The sequence below is a fragment of the Lolium rigidum genome, chromosome 1 (genome assembly GCF_022539505.1).
Source record: "Lolium rigidum isolate FL_2022 chromosome 1, APGP_CSIRO_Lrig_0.1, whole genome shotgun sequence".
NCBI lineage: Eukaryota > Viridiplantae > Streptophyta > Magnoliopsida > Poales > Poaceae > Lolium > Lolium rigidum.
This window is the reverse complement of record NC_061508.1, coordinates 269,163,099-269,177,821: the sequence shown is the minus strand read 5'-3', so window position 1 is coordinate 269,177,821 and position 14,723 is coordinate 269,163,099. Positions and strand designations below refer to the sequence as shown.

Here is a 14,723-nt window from a genome sequence, read left to right as displayed (position 1 = left end):
AAATTCTGACATAATTTTTTTGGTATACATCGTGACATTATATATTTGTACACAAGTTTTTGTGGAAAAACAACATTTTATGCGGCATGTACAAAAAAGACAAAAAAAATTGTATTGTACGTACTCGTGTTGGAGCATTAAAATTTGTCTTTTTTACAGGAGACACATAAAATATTATTTTTTTCTAAAAACTTGTGTACCAATATAAAATGTCTAGATGTACATGCAAAAATTTATTTTAGAATTTGTTGACACTTCAAAATGTATGTTCACACAACGAGTTCATATGCTCCTATGAGCCAAAGTGAATTTCCCCAGCTACAACATTATCTCAATGTTATTTGAATCTATCATGAAATATATTTTCATATTATATACATTTGGTATATTAAAAGTTAATATATTTTTATACGAGTATAAAGTTTAACCAACTTTATAAAGTTTGACTTTGACCAAACCTAAAAAGGATCCTAAATTGGGAAGGGGAGAATAGTATTTTAGTGCTGCAAGATTCTCCTTGGCACTTGCATATTTTTTAGATAAAAGGGATCACCACCGATTTCATTAAACGAAACCATCATACTAAGCAGCTTAGAGAAACTAAGGTTTTGATCAACTCCTGATCGGGATACCGAAACTTAACAGTACAACACAAGCAAACTGCTGACGAAAATGAAATGAAAAGAGAAAGCGAGATTCTACAGCAGCGAGCCAACCCCTCCCTCTCACATCATCGCTAGCACCAGTCGCAGTGCTTTTTTGTTGCTGCCTCTTTTTTCTTTTATTTTTTTTACATCGCCAGCCTTGGCGTCCATGACACCCAGCTTTGTCTTGTTCCAAACACCTCCTTCGTAACCTTCTCCAACAGCCTTGCACAGAAATCCAACTGGTCATTAACGTCTTCCTTCACCTGCAAAAAACTCCAGCAATTAATATAGTAGCAAATCTTAAGTATCACCACATATGGTTTATCAGGCCATTTTCCTTCAAAATATGCTAAATTCCTTGTTTTTCAGATACTCCATATCACAGCAGCTACTCCCACAGCAAGAATTTCTTTTTTCTTTCCCCCAAACCCTTTTAACCAATTTAAAATACAATGATCAGCTGATTCAAAATGGAAATTCAAACCAGAAGTACAGCTAACCACATTCCAAATGTATCTGGCTAGAGGACAATTAAAAAAGAGATGTTTAATAGTCTCATTGCATCCACAAAAGAGGCAGCGTTTCTCACATTTTCCTCCTCTCTGTAATAGTACATCTCTTGTCAGAATACTTTTTTCAGCATTAACCACAAGAATGTTTTAATCCTGAGTGGTATCTTAACTTTTCACATGAATTTATAAGGCACAACCTCATTAAATTGCATTGCCAAATAAAAAGATTTAACTTAGAATGCCCCTGAATTTGTTAATTTCCATATTAACCTATCAAGCTCATTATAAAAGGAGTGTAGAATAGCACAAATAAAAAAATGTACCACAATGCACAAATGACTGACCCATGTCGAACCCGGAGTCGAGACGTTGTGAGAAATGCATTTCTCCCTGATAATCTCTCAAGAGAATTGTATCCCCTCTCTCCCTCTCGCACACACACGCGCACATACACACCCACACATGTGCATGCACAGACAGCGTCAACTTTCTAATACTTTGTCTAGCTCGATTCTTGGTGCCTGGAGAGAAGGGTCTATATCGGCGTCTAGCCCTAATTTCACATCGAAATGAGTTACGGAATCGAACTGCTAGGAGATGGGGTCATCACCATGCGATCTGTGACGTAGAAGATTGTTTCATGGAAAGACTTAGTCTAGCGGAGGCCATTGTAATTTATAAATATATTCCATCCGTCTATAAAAGGATACCTTAACTTTGTTAAAATTTGGATATATCTAGATCAAATTTAGTATCTAGATACATCCAAATTTATCCAAAGTTGAGACAACCTTTTATAGACGGAGGGGTACTATTTATGCAACATGTTTAGATGACATGTTTAGCAGCTGTCATGCAAATTAGAGGTTCTTCTGGTTCAGCATTGCACTAGAAACAACACCCACCGTAGATGACATGTTTAGCAGCTGTCATGCAAATTAGAGGTTCTTCTGGTTCAGCATTGCACTAGAAACAACACCCACCGACATAGTAGGAAATAAATATTGTAATCAACTTTTTAATTGAAGAATCCAGTTTTGGTGGACTAGCTATTGAGAATTCCTGCGTTTCTTGATGATTTTGCAGTAACTTTTGCACGAACAAATCTAGTTCTAGGCCTTAAGAAAATATTCATTATGTCTGCAAGTTTAGTGTTGAAAACATGAGGGCATAAAGTTAGATTAACATAGAGATGATCGTGCAGGTGCTTCCGGATCCTCCCTGTCACGCCTCAAAATTTCAGTCTAGATTCAAGCCAAATAAAATACTAAAAGAATCAAATGAAATTTAGATGCAATAATTCGGCCATAAATTTTGAAACTAGTGAAATTTTGGTGAGGTCCAGTTCTAAACCTTGTCGGCCATACAATTTCGCAAGACAGATATGAAACCTGCAAAGTGGGGCCAAGAACGATTCTTTTTGGAAACGGATCGAACAACGAAATCAATTGCTCGTCAACAGGTCACGCAGTGGCAGCCTGGTTCCCGCCAGCGAGTCACAAACACTCACGGCCGCCCGATCCTCGCATCCCACGGCCCAGATCGCCCCGCCCGCGTGTCAGCACGTTCCCGAGGAGCAGACGGCGTCGGAGACCACCTCCGGTTCGTCCACGTACGTGACGCCGTCGCGGTATGCTCTGCCGTCATAAATAGCAGTGCCTCCACCTCCTCCGGCTATGTACTACTCCAGCTAGCTACCTTGGAGAAAAGATCGATCGAACGGGTTCGCGATCACCGGCGCCATGGCTCGCGATCGCCGGCGCCATGGCTCGCTCGTCGCTGCTGTTCGGAGTATTTTGCTCGCGGTGCTGCTCGTCGCGGCCACGGCGATTCCCTCTGCTGGAGCGGCGCAGGCGTCGACGGCGACGAAGGGCTCCGGCGGGCCGGTGATCGGCATCGACCTGGGCACGACGTACTCGTGCGTGGGCGTGTACCGGAACGGGCACGTGGAGATCATCGCCAACGACCAGGGGAACCGGATCACGCCGTCCTGGGTTGCTTTCACCGACACCGGCGAGAGGCTCATCGGCGAGGCTGCAAAGAACCAGGCCGCCGCCAACCCGCTCCGCACCGTCTACGACGCCAAGCGCCTCATCGGCCGCCAGTTCCCCGACGCGGAGGTGCAGCGGGACATGAAGCTGCTGCCGTACAAGGTCGTGGAAAAGAACGGGAAGCCGCACGCGGAGGTGGAGGTGAAGGACGGCGACGTGAGGCTGTTTAGCCCAGAGGAGGTCAGCGCCATGGTGCTGACGCGGATGAAGGAGACGGCGGAGGCGTACCTCGGCGAGAGCGTGCGGGACGCCGTGATCACCATCCCGGCCTACTTCAACGACGCCCAGCGCCAGGCCACCAAGGACGCCGGTGCCATCGCGGGGCTCAACGTCGTCCGCCTCATCAACGAGCCCACCGCCGCCGCCCTCGCCTACGGCCTCGACAAGGTGGATGAGAAGAAGGAGAAGACCGTGCTCGTCTTCGACCTCGGTGGCGGCACCTTCGACGTCAGCGTGCTCGCGCTCGACGGCGGCGTCTTCGAGGTCCTTGCCACCAACGGCGACACACACCTCGGAGGCGAGGACTTTGACCAGCGAGTTATGGACCACTTTATCAAGCTCGTGAAGCGGAAGCACGGCGTTGACGTCTCCGGAGACGCCCGCGCGCTCGGCAAGCTCCGCCGCGAGTGCGAGCGCGCTAAGCGGGCGCTCAGCAACCAGCACCAGGTCCGAGTCGAGATCGAGTCGCTGGTCAACGGCGTCGACCTGTCGGAGCCGCTCACCAGGGCCAGGTTCGAGGAGCTCAATGCCGACCTCTTTCGCAAGACCATGGCACCCGTCAAGAAGGCCATGGCGGACGCCGGGCTCTCCAAGGCCGACATCGACGAGGTCGTGCTCGTCGGCGGCAGCACCAGGATACCCAAGATCCAGCAGCTCCTCAAAGACTACTTCGATGGCAAGGAGCCCCACAAGGGTGTCAACCCTGACGAGGCTGTGGCCTACGGCGCCGCCGTGCAGGCGAGCATCGTGAGGGGCGACAACGCCGGCATGGTGGTGCTCGACGTGACGCCACTGACGCTCGGCATTGAGACGGCCGGCGGCGTGATGGCGAGCGTGGTGCCACGGAACTCACCGGTGCCGACGAAAAGGACGCAGATGTTCACCACCTACAAGGACAGGCAGACCACGGTGACGGTCATGGTGTTCGAGGGCGAGCGGAGCATGACGAAAAACAACCGGCTGCTCGGCAAGTTCGACCTCACCGGGATCGCGCCGGCGCCGAGGGGCACGGCGCAGATCGAGGTGACCTTCGAAGTGGACGTCAACGGCATCCTCCACGTGCGGGCGGCGGACAAGGGCACCGGCAGGTCGGAGAAGATCGAGATCGTCAGCGCTGCCGACCGCCGCATCAGCCCGGAGGAGATCGACCGTATGGTGCGCGAGGCGGAGGAGTTCGCTGAGCAGGACAAGAAGGTGATGGAGAAGGTGGACGCGAGGAACAAGCTGGAGGCGTACGTGTACGATGTCCGGACGACGGTCGACGGCGAGATGGGACGGAGGATGGACGGCAGCGATAAGGACAGGGTGGAGGAGGCGGCAAGGGAGGTCAGCCAGTGGATCGACAACGCCAGTTTGGACGCTGAGAAGGATGACTACGTGGAGAAGCTCAAGGAGTTGGAGGATGTCTGCAACCCTGTCTTCGCCGCTGCCTACCAGAAGTCCGGCGGCAGTCAGCACGGGGCCAACGAGGAGGATGACCACGACGAGCTTTAGAATTCCGTTTACTAGCTAGCTTTTTTTTCTTCTTTTTTTTTTTGTCTAAGTAAGATTAGACTTGAACTGTACATAAATGCATTATTATTTGGCAAGATTTATATTCTGAATTTTCGAACACATCGAATCCCATAGGATTTTTGAAGGAACGAGTTCAATTTCCCCTAAGAACATGGTGAAATTAAAATAAAAAGTCCATGCCCTAAAGAGTTCATCACGAAAATGCTTCAAGAGGAAAACTGACGGCACACCATACAAGATGCAATGTAATGTATATATTGAGAATACGAGGCCAAGAGACCTCATACCACTTCTGTGTTGAACCGTCGCCTACTAACACAGTGCAAACGATATGACGTTCCATAATTCATATTGTGTTTTTTTAGTTCAAATTATAAAACGAAGGGAGTACAAGATGCCTCCCTGCAGTAGTACGTACTGCAACATCTTTAGAGTATAGCCAATATGTATTCGATGAGGTTGGCAAAGCAGCTCATCCGATTCAGTTATTCAAGCATAAATACGGTGTGGTTCGACTTCCTTGGTAGTAGTGGAAAGTGTGTAAACTGTCGAGTGCACTGCGCTATCAGTAAACCAGGTTCATGAAGGGCCAGGCTGAGGAACATAAGTCCCGTGGAGTGCTATCGCCATCCTTGATCCTTGCCTTTCGCAGAGGACGGCATATCGAAACGCCATTTGCCCTTCGTTGTCCTGAATATGAAAGAGAGAAACGTGTATTTAACTAGATGATACCCCGGCGTTGCCACGAAAAACAAAATTTTGTGTATGGCATATGCTAAAATTTGGATTGAGTAAGAACACTGAACAGGAGGGTAATAGCAAAATCAAGGGCTAAGAGCAAAGAGAAATGTACAAATTAGTTTAGGAGAAATATCCAATACAAACGAAAAAGGATTCCTACAAAAGTATACTTAGTATTAGGAACAATAGAAGTGAGTAGAATAAATTGATGAACACATCCTTCTGTACTTCCATGCATATGTTAAAAGTGTTTTCACACATTTAGCAGCGTGAACAAGTCTATGTTAAAGACTTAAGAATCAGAAACAACAAGAGCACAGGTATACTGCTGCTGACTTATTTCAACAGTTCAATGAATAGACCAAGAATAACTACAATAACTAAACGTTCAGACAAACTTAAAAGTTTCAAATAACCAATTAGCCCTGTCTATGTGAGATTACATGTAAAGAAAGGCCAACCATACAGAACTTGCAATACAGATTTGGCGCTGTCCTTTGCCACCGGAATCATCACAAGGTGACTTTCTAACTTTGATTTGTGTCCTCGTCTGCTGATTTGGCATACACAACAACTGCGACGAGAGCAAAGTGGTCGCATCTTGGGACCAAAAACTTTTGATGATCAGAATATAATTTACACATTTACCAAAGAATCAGCAAGGACGTGGTCCGCTAGCACAGCAATCTTCAACATCAGTCATCAGCTGCCTCTTTTGGCCCCAAGGGAGAAAATGACGCTGCACTTCACAGTCCCCTCTGATCGCATGTGAAAGGGCATGGCCTTCAAGGAGGACGATGTGGCAAACCAAGAACAATAAATTTCCTCTAGAGAATTTTCTACGCGTAATACATGTACAAGCTATTTGCAGCAGCGCATGCGATGGAATTCTCAGTGGGGTGCCATGCGAGATGGAGCAACTTCGTCGAGAAGTCTAATGAATTTCCATTGGCATCAACACCTAGATTTTCTCCACCTGTAGCAAATTTGTCTCAGTAATGAAACTAGGTAAACAGGAATTGGTCTACCTCCTAGAAATTACTGAGTCAATGTTCAAACAAAGACACTCACCTCTTCGCACACCACGGGCCATAGAAGTCATCGTCCCTCGTGTGGGTCTGTTTGGATTTGACATTTGACGTCTACATGGTAATTAAGTAAAAGCTCAGGAAATTAAATAAAAACTCAGAAAAAAACATAAAACAGCATATTGCATGACTTGGTACCACAACTATAAGTAAATCAATCTGCATATGATGGAGCAGGAGGCAGTACTACTCAAAGAGTAGCTTCCAGACTAAGGGTGTGTTTGTTTGGGCTCCTTGCAGCCGCTTCAGCAGCTTCCAGACGGTAGAAGCTGGAGCCCGAACAAACAACGTTTTTTGGGCCAGCTTCTAGCAGCCGCTGCCTGGAGCGCTCCAATAAATTGCACTGCGTGCGGGAAGCTACGATTTCGGCGCTTCTTGCAGCCGCGGCCGGCTCCAAACTTGCTTTTTACCGAAATACCCTCCCACCAAACTTCATACTAGGCACCAAATGCCACAAAACGGTTCGTTCTTTCCTATTCTTTTCTTCCACGAGCGTTCACTTTCCCCGCCGTCATCCCCAGCGGCCGCCACCCGCTTGATCTCCGGCGAACGGCGCCGCCGCCATCCTCTGGCGGGAGGAGCGACATCCCCCAACCCCGAAATCCCTGTTCCCAACTTCCTATTACTCCAATTGACGCAGGCCCGCTCTCTCCAGCCACCCCGCACCCCAGCCCTGAGCTACTTCGCTGCCGCTCCATCCTTCAAATTCGCTGCAGATCGGGCCAACTACAAGGTTCACGTGTTCAAGATGAGGAGGACGTCTTGATTCCCATCCCGTATGTTCTATTTTTCTTTGAAAATTTGGGAACATGGGAGAATCGTGTTGCTGAGGGTTAGATTGGACCATGTTATAGCATTGATGACCCTCTAATGGCCGCCTGACAGTATATGATGTTATTATACGGGCACTGATATACTATTGTAATGGGTTGATTATTAGTAGTCTATTTATTTCCATGTGAGAAATATGCACTACCTATATTTACCAAACTCTTGTAATTCCACTTAAATCTAGTGAAAAATTGCTCAATGCCGCAAAACAATCCTCAATCGTGTTCGTTTTCAGCTATAAAAGCACAGTCAACACTTAAACCTGATCAACGAAACTACAGGGTTATTCAGGACATTTCAACACATCTAGCGTGCAGCCGCAGCTGCACCACCTGACGAAACAAACAGACGCTAGAGAGCTCCAATCTTCCAGCCCCAGCTGGCAGCTACCGCTGATTCTAGCAGCTGCAGCCGTAGCAGCTGCAGCTATGGAGTTCCAGCCCAAACAAACACACCCTAAGACATGCATAAGCTACATAACAGAGATGGAAAAGCAGGTCCTGATTGGGGTCTTGTTTAATCCAATTCGTTTACTTGAAGCACACACTTCCAGGTTCAATTCCAAAATGAGAGAATAATACTGTATAAAAGGTTATACCAAGCTCAACAAGCGTACCTCATTGGGTTCCTGCTGGCTTCCAAAGTGGTCACCTCCGTACTACCAGGAGTAGAACCAAAAACACGAAACAGGTTACTGCATTCAAAATAAAAAGGCATACAAAATATAGGCATTAGCCAACAGGATTTACAAGTGGAACATTGTACATGTAATCAATAACAAGAACAAGGTACCCATAAGAGCCAGTTGCAACATGACGTCCATCCCCACTAAGACAACACTCAAACTTGTCAAATATTGAGTCGTTCTCATACAGATCACAAAGCTGAAAAAGAGTGATACCATGCAACCAAATTATTTATCGGTCAACACATGGCTGCTTTGTTAATCATTCAATGATAAAATCTCACCCTAGGTCTTAAATGCTCATGGACCTGGAAGGTTGAAACAGGACCTGAATCCATGTTTAGATCCCAAAGCTGACAGAAAAAGTAATAAGAGATTAAACGTGCACTTTTAATAATTGAATTAAATTAATTAAATCAAGCAGGTCAAATAGATCCTCAGAGAAAGATCTGATCTTCAACTATGAAAAAATGAATCCATGTACTGTTGGAATTAACTTGGTACATCATAAATTTCAATGCAAAGATACGGCAGCGAGTAAAGCAGACCGTTAGGATTTGAAATATAATAATATATTAGAAACGAAGAAGTGACATATTTTTAAAGCCACTGCATATTGACCAGTTTTACCGAACATTTACTCATATATCTATAAACCAACTACCAGGCATCAGCAGTTAACCAACGCTAGTAATGGGGATAGAGTGAATGCAACAAACGGCAGCCTTGAAATCTATTTCCTGTTAGTTACTTTATAAACAATTTAAAGTAAATAATCCTAGTCATGCTGGTGCAACAGACAAGCTGGTGGCACTGGACCACTTCTACAACCATTAACATTAGCTGAGTTTGTTTCATATTTCAATACAAGCACTCGAACTTGAACCATATTTAATACTAAATGATACACACTTTTATGCCTGTTCAATATTATGTGAGGCTGACAGGTAGGGCCTAATACATCATGCCAGTGCACATTGCTTGTATTTCCCTACCCAGTTGATCGCTGGATGGTACCAGACATAATAGTACTCTTACTTGAAATGGTGACAAAATTTTAATCTGCAAAACTGAAGTGGCAGCATGGACTTGAACAAATTTGTGACTACTATGCAGCTAGATAAGACCACTGAGATAATGGTATGTGAAGAACATGGTAACATACTTTGAGAGTCATATAATCACGGCTAAGGAGATATCTTCCATCCCTTGAAAACTTTACATCTGAAATTGATGCGATTATCTCCGTAAAGAACGATCTTGCTCCAGGTGCTTCATGCTCCTCAAATCTGTTTAAAGATTCTTGTTAACTCAAAAAGCATGCTGTAAGATTTTAGCAATACTGAATATATTCCAATCCTCCAATCATTTTCAGTTATGTCCAGCACAGAAGGATAAAATGTTGCATGGAGCTAGGGATAAGGTACAGGAGAAATACTAACATCTTGGAATGGTTGTCACACAATGCAGACTGTCGCAGATCGATTAGTCGGATAGAACCCTTTGAGCTACTATATGCCAGTGTATTACAATGAGTGGGGTGGAACTCCGCACAAGTAATCACCTCTGAAATTTCAACAGATTACATCATGCAGTGAATATTGATAGCCAAGAAAGGAAGAATACATTAATCTTTTGAAGAAATATGACCTGTTAAAAATTATGTCCTACGAACCAATAACATTTACCAGTACAGCATCCATGGTATTATAAGCCAGTCTAAATGAACAAAGATCCATAATACTCAAACCCTACCGACAAAGCTAATAAACGCTATATGCATATGCTTTGCAAACCCAGGAGCCAAAAGCGGCAAATACCCAAAAAATGCTATATGATACAAAGGCATTCACCTGCTATGTATGATATCCATAGCTTTAATATAGCTTTTGGCTCATAATAAAAGGTTTCATCAGCACCCCAATTAGTTTATTTAAGAGGTTATCAGGCTGAGTAACCATGTCATAGCTATCAGGGACAGTATCCTGATGATAATTCTTAAGTGATAAACAGGGCGGCACAGGTAACTATCACAGTACAGCATAAAAGCCACTTAATGATGAAAGAATATTCCGTTATTCACTGTAAAACGTATGTGGAATCAGTACGTCACCATGCGAGAAACATGGCAAGACTAGTAAACAAAGGTAAAGAAACTACAGAAGTTTTACACTAGTCAAATTGTATCATGTTGCACCACAGGAAAAAATTAGGAGAGTATATTGAATTACCAGTCAGATCTTCCATGTTTGTAGGCTTCACATCAACAATGTTAAAGCTCTGGCTGTTTATTTCCAGATTCCATAGATTTATTCGCAGATCATCTGCTGATATGAATGTTTCACCATCACTGGAATTAAAAGAGGAAAGATAAATCAGCGCAATATCCACAGATGACAGATCACAGCACTGGACATGAGTTAAAAGTTACAAGGACATGAGCTTTAGAACATTATGTTGCACTACTGTAGCAATATAAAATTAATGAAGTGCTGCTAGGGCATATACTTCTCCAATTCACCGGTCCCACGATTCTGGTTCGCCTAGACGCCTACCCTGGCATGTGCCATATTATATAGCTACAAAGGAGACCCCCGAGTTCTATGCACAGGAGATCCTTGCATATAACATGTAAAAAGGAAATGAAAGAACAAGACCAACGTCGGTGATCTCTACCCAGCCCGGCATGCCCTTTGGTACTACTTCCTAGTGATTTCTATCCTGAATCGGGAGCGGTCCCGTTCAGCAGATAAGGATTCGAGCAAATGCGGTAACTATGTGCAGGATATGCATAGATGTTGAGTGCTGCAGATTGGGTAACAGCTACCGTGATTGTTACTAGATAAGGTTATGAATGTTACTGTACTGATATGTGATACCTTAAGGCACTACAAGAGTGATACAAAGAGTTTTTTTATTAAAAACACAAAACTTCGATCTTATTTGCCTTTCTCAATGTTCAGTCGGTAGTAGTAGTAGTAGTAGTAGGTGCAAATGATTGCACGGTACCTGCTGATACTTACGGTCGTAGAAACACCAACACATTGATTGTTCCACTTTTAATCAACAAACGCTAATTGATTAGAAACTCATTTACAAAATAGTGACTTACAAGGATTGGTGAGTAAACTAGGTAGATATCAATTTTCAAGAAGATAGATGTTGCCAGCTTTGGCATATTCTTATCTTGTTTCTTTAAGGAAAAAAAAAAACATAAAGAGGAGAAATATAAAAACCTGTAGAAAAAAAAAGAACACAAGAGGAGTAATGCAGAAGAGATAAGTTGACAAGACTAAAATTCAATGTCGTGGCAAGACCAACCTATTATTCGAAATAGAATTAATATGGTAATCATGAGCATGAGCATATACACGTCGACATCTAGCAGCAAGGTTCACATCTTGACTAGTAGTAACCTGCATGTAGTTTGAAGCGAAGTCAGTTCAACTCGGTAATAGATAAAGAATTATATACTGTTGGCTTCATGCAATAGAGCTGACCATATGCCATGCTCTACAAATAACATATAAATTTAGCATAGTGTAGGTGCAATTACCACAGGTAAACGGAGTGATGGGTAACCTCCAGGTGGAAATAAGAGATCACCATTGAGGCCATCGGACTTTTCTGAACATCCACCATTTGGAAGAGGTACGGAAGTACTGGTACTTGCACGACTAGTGGCACCATTCCCTACAGTAGAAGTGTCCAAAGTCATAACTGAAACTTGCTTTATTTTTTTCTCTTGCACCTGCAAGGGAAGTAAAGCAATAAGTTAATACATATGAAACATCATAACAGACCACCATTCAAAAGTGCAACTTTATCATGGTTCAAATAAGATAATCAGATAGAAGAATGTCTACTTCATTTGTGGTCACAAATGCCCAACGGAAAAAGCAAAATGGAAGGAGAAATATAGAGGCCTGGACATATGGGCCTAACACTTTTGATAATTTCAGAGAGTGTTGATGTAAACTTTATGGATTTTCTGGTTCCCACCAATGAAAAGTTATAAATCAACGCAAATACATATGGGCCTACCAGTAGGAAGAGAGAAATCCATTGGCATTACTGCAAATATATACAGTTCATTCACGGTAGGGCTAGACTGCCAGTACATATGAAATAGCAAGAAACGATTGACATGCACAAGAGAACTTTTAAAGGCGGGCTTACCTTCCAATACTTGATCGTTTTATCGTTTGTGGACAGTAGGAAGAGTGCATTGTTGGCTGACTGGCACCACTTGATTTTGTTGATCTTCTCCTCTATTTCCAAACTTTTGAGGTAGTCAAACTACAGTAATTCCATACAAATGAAACAGCAAGGGTATTAGCTTCTGTCTTCCAGTAATTTCTGACGAGCAAGAGCAAGTTATGGTAATGCAATACTTTATTCTACGCTCAGTTGGTGCATAGTGCCATGACTAAGCTAAGAACATATTTTCCATGTGCGGATTTCATCAATTTATTGTGGAACTACAACTTGATGGCAATAGAAAATTTGTATGGCCTACGAGAAGGAGTCCAGATTGATACATACCTCAGGTTCGTGACTCTGAAATTCTGTTTTATAGCGGAACTCAGGATGCCTGGTAATTGGAACATCATGTCTCTCCAGTTCACTCCGATTAGCATGCTGCTGTAAGATTTGACCTCGTGAGGGCGAAATATTTAAACTGAAACCTATGTAAGTTCAACTATGCAGTCCTTACATCTCGAGCATCTGTCCTCTCAAATAAAACAACACGTCCTCCTCTGTCTCCGGTGGCAAGATGATCACCAGATTTATCAAACTCGATGGCAGAGATGATGTCAACTGAAAGAAAACAGCATAGCCAATCAGCATACAAGTAAGTACTTATATTGAAATGCAAATGAAGAAAGTGCCCTTAGAATGTAATCCAAGGCTGTGATTGTTTAGCAAGTATCCTAATCCCAAATCTATCCAATAAGCTAATTATAAAATGAACAAGTTTTCTGATTCAGAAAATCGAATCAACCATGCAAATTAAAAGCTTTCATTTAATCATAGGAGATGATCAAATCAACGCAGCTACACACGCAGACCAATGCAGCATGGACATGTAAAACATTAACTGTGGACAATTTATCCGATGCACAAGGGCATCATTTCCGTTCAGCCAAAGACATCCAAACCCGGCACAAGATTAAAAAGCACCGTGTGCCAATGCCAACTCATACAAAGATCATCCTAAACATCCATAAAGCCTCCATCCCTTATGATCAGCACACTAATGCAATTCATTGCAGGTTGCCGCTAAGCCATCATAAGCCTCGCGAAAATTACTAAGCGGCATATCTCCTAGACTATAAGAGCTCACAAGCTCCACATCCTCTTACCACCCTCCTGCATTCCTCTGCAAGACCAAAAATCTGTCTACGGGGGAACTCTTCTGAGTCCGGAGGAAGCCTTGTGCCCTTGTGAGACAAAGCCCTAAGAGACTGACAAAAGATTCGCTTTTTAACAAGCTGAGAAATAAAAAGTTCCCAACAGGCAGAATACTAACGAGCGATACTGACTTGAGCTCCAAAAGATTATGGCAAGGAGAAGCACACTCGTCGCCAGAACCATCCATTGATTCTGCGAAACAAATCTAGCGCGCGCATTTTTTTTTTCTTTCCTACGAGCCAGCTAACGGACCGAAAGCTCGACTGTCTCCTAGGCAGGAACATCCCCAATCCCGCGGCTACCGATCCTTGACCTATCCTCCCGATCTCCGCAGCGCCCGAGCAGGGCTCCCCGGCGCGGCCCCGTATCCGAGGCCCCATGAATCGGGCGGATCTCGTGGGGAGGGAAGCGCGAGCGAGCATGGTGACAAGAGACGTACCTTCCTGCACGTCCTCGCCCGCCGCGCGCTCGCCGAAGACCTGCGCGAACCTCCACTCCAGCGGTTGCTGCTGCTGCTGCGGAGGCGCGGAATCCGCCGCCGCCGCCGCCGCGGCGGGGCGGTCGTCGTCGGAATCTGTGGGATTCATTGCGGCGTGCTCACGCGATCGCGCCGCGGGGGCATCGCACGGGGGATCGGGGCGGGGCGGGGCAGGGCCGTGTGATGCTGCGGCGGCGAGGCGACGGAGATCGAGTCGAGGAAGTGGTGTGGGGGAAGGGAGGGCTCGGTCGAGGTCTCTCTCTCTTTTCTCTCTCTCGTGTCTGTCTCCGTCTGCGTCTTCTGTCTCTAGCCCACCAAGCTTAAGCTATTTTTTCCTTTTTGTTTCCCTTTTTTCTCTCTGATGATGACGCTGACATGGTGGGATTCTTCACGTCTTGACCTCGACCAAAACACCAACTGGTTTTTCTCCTGACAACCCAAAAAAAAAAACACTGTTTTTCTTTGGTTTTTTCTCTGACTCAAAAAACGACTGGTTGCTCCCATGGTTAATGAAAGGAAATTAACAAGACGGATCTCACAT

The 14,723-nt window shown here is 44.5% G+C and overlaps 2 protein-coding genes across 3 annotated transcripts; one reads left to right on the top strand and one right to left on the bottom strand.

The window, feature by feature from the left end:
* Window positions 1-2,901: 2,901 nt before the first annotated feature.
* Window positions 2,902-4,923, top strand: LOC124658789 (heat shock 70 kDa protein BIP5-like). Its single transcript, XM_047196820.1, has one exon. The coding sequence runs from the start codon at window positions 2,902-2,904 to the stop codon at window positions 4,921-4,923; it is 2,022 nt and encodes a 673-aa protein (XP_047052776.1).
* A 1,083-nt stretch (window positions 4,924-6,006) lies between these two features.
* On the bottom strand, window positions 6,007-14,306 carry LOC124694002 (serine/threonine protein phosphatase 2A 55 kDa regulatory subunit B alpha isoform). 2 transcript variants are annotated; one of them, XM_047227158.1, is made up of 14 exons: window positions 14,144-14,306; window positions 13,007-13,110; window positions 12,835-12,933; window positions 12,469-12,588; window positions 11,846-12,040; window positions 11,611-11,705; window positions 10,521-10,639; window positions 9,732-9,855; window positions 9,455-9,578; window positions 8,574-8,642; window positions 8,397-8,488; window positions 8,221-8,298; window positions 6,757-6,827; window positions 6,007-6,661 (listed from the first exon to the last, which is right to left on the bottom strand). In XM_047227158.1, exons 1-14 carry the CDS (start codon window positions 14,289-14,291, stop codon window positions 6,525-6,527), a joined length of 1,575 nt encoding a protein of 524 aa, XP_047083114.1. In that variant the 5' UTR covers window positions 14,292-14,306; the 3' UTR covers window positions 6,007-6,524. The 2 variants fall into 2 exon arrangements, with proteins under 2 accessions (XP_047083114.1, XP_047083115.1); XM_047227159.1 differs by having other exon boundaries at window positions 12,835-12,930.
* Window positions 14,307-14,723: the final 417 nt, after the last annotated feature.